This window comes from Pygocentrus nattereri, chromosome 1 (genome assembly GCF_015220715.1).
Source record: "Pygocentrus nattereri isolate fPygNat1 chromosome 1, fPygNat1.pri, whole genome shotgun sequence".
Classification (NCBI taxonomy): Eukaryota; Metazoa; Chordata; class Actinopteri; order Characiformes; family Serrasalmidae; genus Pygocentrus; species Pygocentrus nattereri.
This window is the reverse complement of record NC_051211.1, coordinates 4,810,566-4,820,949: the sequence shown is the minus strand read 5'-3', so window position 1 is coordinate 4,820,949 and position 10,384 is coordinate 4,810,566. Positions and strand designations below refer to the sequence as shown.

The 10,384-nt window shown below is 43.0% G+C and overlaps 1 protein-coding gene across 1 annotated transcript; it reads right to left on the bottom strand.

The window, feature by feature from the left end:
• Positions 1-3,580: 3,580 nt before the first annotated feature.
• On the bottom strand, positions 3,581-5,430 carry LOC108441694 (transmembrane protein 74). Its single transcript, XM_017721357.2, has 3 exons — positions 5,220-5,430; positions 5,048-5,133; positions 3,581-4,954 (listed from the first exon to the last, which is right to left on the bottom strand). The coding sequence occupies exon 3, from the start codon at positions 4,936-4,938 to the stop codon at positions 4,147-4,149; it is 792 nt and encodes a 263-aa protein (XP_017576846.1). The 5' UTR covers positions 4,939-4,954; positions 5,048-5,133; positions 5,220-5,430; the 3' UTR covers positions 3,581-4,146.
• Positions 5,431-10,384: the final 4,954 nt, after the last annotated feature.

Genomic DNA, 10,384 nt, shown 5'->3' with positions numbered 1-10,384 from the left:
TCCAGTGTTACGTTGGAATCAGGTTGTGAAACTTTGCCTCAAATTGGCTTCAGTTAATCGGATTTTATGACCAGAACTGTCCATTTAATAAGACAATATTTTCATTATTAAATGACAAAACGTTGAATTGATTGCAGTATATAATATTGGGTGGCTGAAGGTTCCTCCCTCAGCAATTCATGGTTGCTCGAAAACAACTGCAAATTACATTTCTTGGCGGAAGAATTGATTATTTGTGATTATTATTAGAACTATAAATATAACTAAAAGGGCTCTACACCTTTGTCATATTCCATTGTTTTCCTTGAGGTCCACTCATGTCATACAGTATGTGACTAAAGTTATCATAATTTATCACTCTCTCTCTCCCTATAGTGATATATACATATACACTATATTTCCAAAATTATTCAGTCGCCCATCCAAATCATTGAATTCAGGTGTTCCAGTCACTTCCATGGCCACAGGTGTATAAAGCCGAGCCCCTAGGCCTGCAGACTGCTTCTACAGACATTAGTGAAAGAATGGGTCGCTCTCAGGAGCTCAGTGAATTCCAGCGTGGTACCGTGATCGGACGCCACCTGTGCAGCAAGTCCAGTCGTGAAATTTCCTCACTACTAAATATTCCACAGTCAACTGTCAGTGGGATTATAACAAAGTGGAAGTGATTGGGAACGACAGCAACTCAGCCACGAAGTGGTCGCCCACGTAAAATGACAGAGCAGGGTCAGCGGATGCTGGGGCGCAGAGGTCACCAACTTTCTGAAGAGTCAATCGCTACAGACCTCCAAACTACATGTGGCCTTCAGATCAGCTCAAGAACAGCGTATAGAGCTTCATGGAATGGGTTTCCATGGCTGAGCAGCTGCATCCAAGCCTTACATCACCAAGCGCAATGCAAAGCGTGGAATGCAGTGGTGTAAAGCACCACCACTGGACTCTAGAGCAGTGGAGACGTGTTCTCTGGAGTGACCAATCACGCTTCTCTGTCTGGAAATCCGATGGATGAGTCTGGGTTTGGCGGTTGCCAGGAGACGGTACTTGTCTGACTGCATTGTGCCGAGTGTAAAGTTTGGTGGAGGGGGGATCATGGTGTGGGGTTGTTTTTCAGGAGTTGGGCTCGGCCCCTTAGTTCCAGTGAAAGGAACTCTTAAAGCTTCAGCACCAAGAGATTTTGGACAATTTCACGCTCCCAACTTTGTGGAACAGTTTGGGGACGGCCCCTTCCTGTTCCAACATGACTGCACACCAGTGCACAAAGCAGGTCCACAAAGACACGGATGAGCCAGTTTGGTGTGGAAGAACTTGACTGGCCTGCACAGAGTCCTGACCTCAACCCCATAGAACACCTTTGGGCTGAATTAGAGTGGAGACTGTGAGCCAGGCCTTCTCGTCCAACATCAGTGTCTGACCTCACAAATGCGCTTCTGGAAGAACCGTCAAAAATTCCCATAAACACTCCTAACCCTTGTGGAAAGCCTTCCCAGAAGAGTTGAAGCTGTTGTAGCTGCAAAGGGTGAGCCAACATCATATTAAACCCTATGGATTAAGAATAGGATGTCAAGATCTTAAATTCATTCGCATGTGAAGCCAGACGAGCAAATACTTTTGGAAATATAGTGTTTATGTGTTCATATACATATAAACATATATATATATATATATATATATATATATATATATATATATATATATATATATATATATACACAAATACACTAATAACTTCAGCATGAATGGGTGGGGCTAATCTGCTGCAGGCTGTATAGGCAGATGTATGATATCACAAAACAATGATTTCAAAACAGACTGATGTTCAGCTTAGCTTCCATATATGAATTGTAGAGCAATGTTTACACACCATGTCGAAGTCTTTCTAGTTCAATTTTCCATTATTTTATGAACGGAATAAGCCACACGAGGCCGTGTGTTACTGTGATCTCACCCCAGGTAAAGGATTTTTACTCTGCCTCATGTTTTCCCATCTCTTACGTGTAACGACAAGCCTCTTGGGGATTACTTCTTTATTTTGACGCAAAAGAACTACAACCACATAAATAACTAAACACATTCTACATTCATACTTTTCTTAAGAACTTTAGGTCTTGAAACACTTTAAATAATTGCTTCTCTCACTTTACTTTTTCATGAAATTGTCCTTGGCATTGTAAAGCTTTCACGCTTGTAGGAATTAAGGGATCTCATGAATTATTTTGCCGCTCTCCGACAGTCCTTTCAGGTCGTGTTGCGTCTCTAATGAAGGCTTTCTCCTGGGAAATGAGGAGCACTCCTTTGGGTGTGCTTTACTCAGAAGGCTCGCTGATTAGTGAGACGTGTGCATTTGTGTGTGTGTGTGTGTGTGTGTGTGTGTGTGTGTGTGTGTGTGTGTGTGTGTGTGTGTGTGTGCGTGTGTGTGTGTGTGTGTGTGCTCGTAAGAGACATCTGCTTACACTGATTACACCCTCTGTTTATTCGGAATGTGGTCTAGTTGAGTATGACTGGATCCCTATTTAAATGTCTACATATTCATTATATGAACAATGCATGCAAATGCGAGGGTTCATTTGACTTGGAGATGCGACATTTGCATGACGACAAGAGATGAACTGAACTGTCACGATGATAAAATGCAAGAATGCAAAAACACTCGGCGAAACCAGGTGGCATGAGATCATCTTTATCTGCAAAATAGGGACGTTGTGTATGTACAGTACTGAGCAAAGCCAGAGTCCAGACTTCATTTATTTAATTCCCCGTCATAAGTACATTATTCAGGAGATGTTTCTGAGGAGATTAGATATAAGATAATCCACTTGCGTCGGGAAAGAGAAACCTAAAGGAAAATTAGTGAGTTTCCAGAACTGGAGCTCCAAAAAAATGAGAAGATGGGACTCCTAACAACCGTGCAAGCCATGGTAGGCCGGCGAATCTGTCCAGACAAACAGCTCTGAAAGCCTTCAGAGAGGAGAAAATCAAGCTCCACTCTGGCTTCAGAAAAAGAAGGTCATCCTTCGAACCGAGCGTCATGGGTCTGAAAGGATGTGTAGCTGTTACTCAGAAAAGGAAACAGACAAAAAAGAAGGTTTCAAGCAAAGAAGCTGCTGGTGTTCTCAGAAAAATGGGCTGACCACCCCAATGTCCAGACCTCAACATCTTGAAAATTTATTTGAGATCACTTCAGAAAATGCTGAACTAACTTCTAAGGTTACGTTCACATTACAAGCCTCGTTGCTCAGCTTTTTTGCTCAAATCTGATCTCTCTGGCGCGATGGTTTAGGTGACTCCAATCCATCATTAATGTGAACGAACCGGCGTCCTGAAATGACCCGCATGACCACATCCTACTCAGTGACGTCACATGAATGGATCACATGCATCATCAGCACAAACTATCGAGCTTCACTGAGAAGATCATTAACTCTGATCAGCTCTCAGCTTCGTTATTAGAGCCAGAGGAAGGAGAAAAAGGTGAGATGAGCTGCTTTTCCACCGTTTACAGGCTTTAACGTCTGTTCGGCGCTGCTGCCATGGTAACGCTGAATGATGCCGCACGGAGAGTGAAAAAAAAGCGCATGAATTCTGATCTGAGCGTCACATTAAGGTCACATGGCCATGAATCGGATGCGTATCTGATCTAGGACCACATATGAAAGAAGAAAAAAGATCAGATTTGCGTCCACACAGCCCTGAAAACATCAGGTCTGAGTCACATTAGCGCAGAAAATTGGACTTGTAAGAAACTGAAAGTGAGTGTCCTGAAAAGAATGGACGCTGTAATAAAAGTAAAGAGTGGACTGGAAATGAAATAAATGAAGGGTGGGCTCTGACAGTTGCACAGTGCTGTATGTGTATCTGCTGGACGTTGCTACTGATCCCACCATGAAATGCACCTTTTACATCGGCAACAGAATTTATTTCACATTGAACATTTACTATGACACGCACAACTCACAATGCTCAGCCTCATGCAATTCCATAGTTGTGATATTCCCACAATCGTGGGTTTGGCACGTTTACCGTTTTGGGTTTTTTCTAAAACAAAAACCACCATACATTCAGTATTTGGTTCCCTAGTTCTCTGGCGAACAACATGGTCAACAGCTCTTACAGGTCTGACCCTTGCAGTCATACGAAGCTGAACAGGTCTCAGCTGGAGATGTCAACAGGCATGTCATCTTCTTCTAGCAACAAATGTGAGGGAACATTGGTTGGGCTTCCAGCGTCTCTAAAGCTGATGGAACCGTAGAGTTTGGCCGAGTGTTTGGAATACGCAAAAGCCTGCCTCCTCACCATCTCGCCTTTATACAGGGAGATCATGAGCAGAGTTGAGAGCACCACCCCACCCAGGGTGAGAAGACACAGCCCTGCAATCACACACCTGTCCAGGTGGGCGCCCACCCTGGCGTTCTCGCGCTCCAGCCGCTCCATTTCTCGAGCCGAAATGGTGTCCGGGTTGACCTGGATGTCTCGAGGGATGGTGTAGGAGACCACCACCAAGGAGATCCCAGTGACTAAAAAGGTGACAGCGCTTATGAACCCGTAATCCACCGACTTCTCCACCGGCTCTGTCGCAAAGTCGTCCTCCGGGAGCACGGAAAGATCTGGGACGGGTTCTTGGAAATCACTGCAGCTCAAGTTGTCGTAGTTGGTCTCCAGACTGTTCGCCCAGCCGACCACGTCGTCCACGCCGGTCTCAAGCTCCTCGTCGTGGCATATGTGAACTTCTTCATCAGTCCCCCATTGGGAGAACCTGCGAGGCGGCTGGGGCGCTGTCCGCAGTGCTGAAACCTCCAGCGCCTCCTCTGAGTCTGCTTCAATCAGCAGAGCTCTCTCTGAGTAATAACTTTGCTGCTGCTGTAAAGTCCACTCGGCATCCTTCTTCTCCAGCAGGCTACTCGCAGGACCAGAACAGAGGAGCTTTAGCTCAGCCATCCTCATCTCACCTCATCTTTAACTGGAATAAAAAGAGGCTGCAGATTAGTAGAACAGCCAGTAAAGCACAGATAATCTGTCTGCGGTTGTAATTAGGCTGGTTGTTCCTTTTTACCTGAATGTTTCTCTCTATGGAAACATCCTCTTCACCATCCAAGCTCCTTCTCAAGACTTGATTTCTGAGCTGGCACAGAGCATCATCTCAAAAAGAAAGGAAAAAAGTGGCTCCTCCCACCATCAGCAACACTTTTCATGTGTCATTCCTGATTCATAACATCGTAGCCTACCTCGTGCGCCACGCTGCTCCAGCCTTTCTTCCCGTGGCATTTAAAGAAAAGTGACCAAGACACACAATGCTGGGCTGAAGATGTTGATCAGTGAGACGCAAGTCGCCCACCCTTCCCTGCACCTCCTCTCTCTCTCCCTCTCTCTCTCTCTCCCTCTCTCTCTCTCTGTAGGCTGATCTGGAGGGAGGTTTCTCTGCGTTCCTCCTCCACTCCGATCTGCTCGCAGCACTGCCGATTAGAGTTCTGGGTCCTCCTCCTACCCCACACACCACCCACCACTCCCATTCCTCCCCACCTCCCACCAGAGAGCGGTGGGTTTTCCAGAGAGAGCAGCGCGGACGAGCGAAAGAGAGCAGGTCTTGAACATGCTCGTTCAGTGTCGACTGTATTTGGCTGACAGTGAGAAAGAGGAGATCAACATAAAGTTGGCAGCCAAATCAGACAGTCCTGCTGTCTTTGAAGCGATGTCACTCTTTTAAAAGCTGTTCTTCAAGGGTTCTTTAGTAAATGCAACTGTTAGAACCTCGACAACCTCGACAGAGAACACTTGGAATATATGAATGGCTCTTTGCATTGATAAATGGTTGATAGAAAACCTGTTACATACACACTTAAAATGAGGGTTCTTCAAGGGTTCTTTAGTAAAGAAACTGGTTCCATATAGAACCATGCACACTCAATATGTGCTCTAGATTGTTCTGTACAGAGCTGTTTTGAAAATGGTTTAATATGGCACCAAAAAGGGTGTTTATTTGTTTATTGATACAAGCTTGACACTGTAAGAACAGCAGAACCCTTTTGGGTGCTATATAGAACCCGTTCCAAAAAGGATCTATAAAGAACCAAATACAGTGCATTCTCTGTCAATTTGAAAAACCCCTTCACAATGCAAAGGACCCTTTAATCATGCAAAGGGTTCTTTGAGTGTTCACGGTTCTATATAGAACCATTTTCTTTACTAAAGAACCCTTGAAGAAGCAACATTTTAAGTGGGTATGAGTTAGAAAAAAATAAAGAACCTTAAATAAAGGAGGTTCTTTGGTAAAGGCAACAGTTATATATAGAACCATTACAAATCAGAGAACATTTGAACGCCTAAATGGTTCTTTGCATGATTAAATACCTCTGTACCATAATATACAACACAAATTGTTGTATATTAACAAAAAAACAAAAAAAACCAGACCAAACAAAATAAATAAATAAATAAGGTTCTATATAAGGGCTCTGAATTTCCTCCGTTTTTCAAAATAAAATCCGTATTTGGAGATTGAGCCGAGGAAATAACCCCTTTCGAATTCATTGCTTCTGTGATGTCACAAAAACACATTTACATACATCTGCATTTTCAGTCTGCGACGGTTTAGCTCCGCCCACTGGTGCTGATGCTTTTTTAACATAGCACCATACAGGAAAGCCAGTCAGAACAGAGCTCATTTACATAGTACTGTAATCTCCATATGTGGATTTTATCAACCTTTTATTTTGAAAAACTGAGTAAATTCTGATTTTCGTTGCATAGTTTACCCATTTTAAATGTCTACACCATTACTACTACCACGTTTTAGGCACTTGAAAAAAAGGGGGATTTATTTGGTGCTCTGAAAACGCTGATATTAGAAAAAATACAAATCCAATAATATAAAAAGCACCTTTATTTTGGCAGTTTGTTTGTTTAACCCTTTCCACAGCTCTTCTCGAGGAAGCCCAGTCTTAACTAAATCAATGCCTGCTTTAGTTAATCAATACTTAAATTAAATCAGGTGCTGTTGAAGAAACTGAATAAATCCATGCGATGGCTGGGAGCGTCCAGGAGAGAAACGGGCAGCCAAATTCATTAAGGTCAGATGTCAGACTTCCTCACAGGGTGTTATTTACAGCAGTGTTTCTTCTGCATTTATTATAATGATATATAATATTTTACTGGCAAAAACACAGATGTTGAACCAGATAAACCGTTTTAAAGACTTGTGCATGTTACTGTATACCAAAGGCACAGTAACAAAAACTAGCCTGTTTACATTTACAGCATTTGGCTGACGCTCTTATCCAGAGCGACTTACAGTCTGATCATTTTACACAGGCAGGTGAAGACGGTGTTAGGAGTCTTGCCCAAGGACTCTCATTGGTATAGGGTAGGGTGCTTACACAGGCGGGCATTGAACCTCAGTCCACAGCGTAGAAGGCAGAGGTGTTACTCACTACACTATCCAACCACCGAGGGAGAAACAGAGGATGAAAATAATCATGTAAACATGGATTTTGACTGTTGTTATGGCCTGGTCTAGGGTCAGGTGAGCTCACTCCCCTGACCTGCTGCCAGATCAGACACCGGAGACCGTTTAAGCCCAAAAATGACAGGTTTATTTTCTTCAAAAGCTCAAACGAGTTGAGGTGCTGGCTTCAGGGATGAGCAATTGCCAAAATAATAAACAAACACAACTAACGATTCCCTATCCAACTAAAATCAAAAGAAAACGGAAACACATATGGCTGCTCTACCTCCCCTCCTTAAATCTGGAGAAAAAAGGTAGCCAAACCAAAACGGCACCCGTCCCCTACTTTCACAATGTTCCCAAAATCGAACAAAGCTTTGGCAAGCTTTCAGACTTTGCACACAAACTTAAGCAAAGAGTGCCAGGCTGGTCTGAACAGGTGGTCTGAACAGGTCGGATCAAAGGGGAATGAGCCCTGAACGTCTCCCAAGGTGGAGGATCGGCGGCCTCTTATACCTGCGTGCGCCCCTGAGTGGCCAGTCACATACCTGCACATAATACAGCAGAAAGGCACACAGAATGGCCCCAACGGACACAAAGAAGAGCAATAAACACAGAGGACCATAACACTGTTTTGTTTTTTGTACAGCACTGAGCGAAAGTCTCAGGCTCCCAAGACACATTTTCAAAATCTATTTGTGTAGTTTGTGTTTATTTGCTGAGAAACATGTTAATATTCAAATAAACAAAATGTATTGAATATTAATTAATAATGATTTTATGTGTATATATGTATGTATATATTATATATATATAATAAACAGTGATGTTCTGGATGTGAGTGTGTTTGTTTACCCATCTCCAAGCCGCTCCTTGAGGAAGCCCAGTATTATATGTAGTTAAAAAGCAGCTCCTGGTTTGACCAATCAGTGCTCAGTAAATTGAGCTCATGATGTAATTGATGATATTAACGAGTCTCTGTGGCGGCTGTGAAGGTGTCCAGGAAAAATATGGACCCGAGAAATTCTTTTTACTTTTTACTGTTTTTCTGTTTATTTGAATTATGAATACGACTTTATTCTAATGTATACTGTGATAAACTCACTGCTGAGGTCAGTTGTTTATTTGCTGAGATGCCTTAAACTTTCACACAGTACAAAACCACACAAACTTCAGAAACGGACCACAGGGATAAAAATAAAGTTAAAGTGAAAAAGAAAAATGTATGATACGGACATTTTTACGTCTGTACATGTAAGAAATGACACACTAATGGTCAGGATGGTCCATCCGTCGGTCTTCGCTCAAAGTAAAAGGCAGCTGGGTTTTCAAAAAAGAAGGTTTAAGACAGAAAACCTGGGAAGATGCTGTGTTGGCTGCTGTGCTGCTGTGTCAGTAGGTGTAGTCGATGCTGTTCTGAACAGTGGGCTGTACTGTGTGTGCACACAGAAATCTCATGACCTGCTTACTGCACAGACTAAGAGCTGAACGTCTCTCAGTGGCAGTATTAAACCAGTGAGGTCAACACTGCTGCTGCCCTCAGCGGGTTAATGGGTTAATGTCCAGCCTCCCCGTGAGACTTCACGTGGCCCAGAGCTGCACTGACCCCCCCATCCTGGCATAATGTGAGTCGGTGGAGCAGGCAGCGAGGCTGCCGTGGGTCATAATTAGTGCGCCTCGCTGCTCCACCCCCCCTCCATCCGCGCGAGGACGATCAGATACGGAGGATACGAATAGCACGTGCTGCATGTGCACGGAGGAGGAGAGGGAGGGAAAGGAGACAGATAAAGAGCAGTAGGAAAGAGAGAGAGATGCACTGAATAGACTTGACTCAAATCTGTTTAGAGTTTCCATGTGAATAAAATACATTACAGATTTACACAATTACTGCCAAAAGTAAGTGGACTGGAAGTCTGATCTAATAGATTTTATTCATGTGGAAATGATGCACACATTCAAATCAAATCAATGCAGGGAAACATATTTCTCAGTAAAGTCAGCAGAAGGAATGAAGGGAGCAAAGGTGGGAGAGATGACTGAGCAGTAAAGCAAGGAAAAGCAAAAACTGAACAAAGAGAGTAAAAGGAGCAAAGGGGGTTAAAAAAGGAAAGGAATAAAGGGAGGAAACAGACTGAAAGAAGCATAGGGAGGCGAGGGAGTAAAGGGAGTAAAGGAATAAAGGGAATAATAGGAGCAAAGGGAGTAAAAGAGTAAAGGGAATAATAGGAGCAAAGGGAGTAAAAGAGTAAAGGGAATAATAGGAGCAAAGGGAGTAATAGGAGTAAAGGGAGTAAAAGAGTAAAGGGAATAATAGGAGCAAAAGGAGTAAAAGAGTAAAGGGAGTAATAGGAGCAAAGGGAGTAAAAGAGTAAAGGGAGGCAAAGGAGTAAAGGGAGTAAAAGAGTAAAGGGAATAATAGGAGCAAAAGGAGTAAAAGAGTAAAGGGAGGCGAAGGAGCAAAGAGAGTAAAAGAGTAAAGGGAATAATAGGAGCAAAGGGAGTAAAAGAGTAAAGGGAATAATAGGAGCAAAAGGAGTAAAAGAGTAAAGGGAGGCGAAGGAGCAAAGAGAGTAAAAGAGTAAAGGGAATAATATGAGCAAAGGGAGTAAAAGAGTAAAGGGAATAATAGGAGCAAAGGGAGTAAAAGAGTAAAGGGAGTAAAAGAGTAAAGGGAATAATAGGAGCAAAAGGAGTAAAAGTGTAAAGGGAATAATAGGAGCAAAGAGAGTAATAGGAGCAAAGGGAATAATATGAGCAAAGGGAGTAAAAGAGTAAAGGGAATAATAGGAGCAAAGGGAGTAATAGGAGTAAAGGGAGTAAAAGAGTAAAGGGAATAATAGGAGCAAAAGGAGTAATAGGAGCAAAGGGAATAATATGAGCAAAGGAAGTAAAAGAGTAAAGGGAATAATAGGAGCAAAGGGAGTAATAGGAGTAAAGGGAGTAAAAGAG

Bases quoted from the DNA above. Each gene is read 5' to 3' on its own strand.
- LOC108441694 (XM_017721357.2), bottom strand. From the start codon at position 4,938: ATGAGGATGGCTGAGCTAAAGCTCCTCTGTTCTGGTCCTGCGAGTAGC.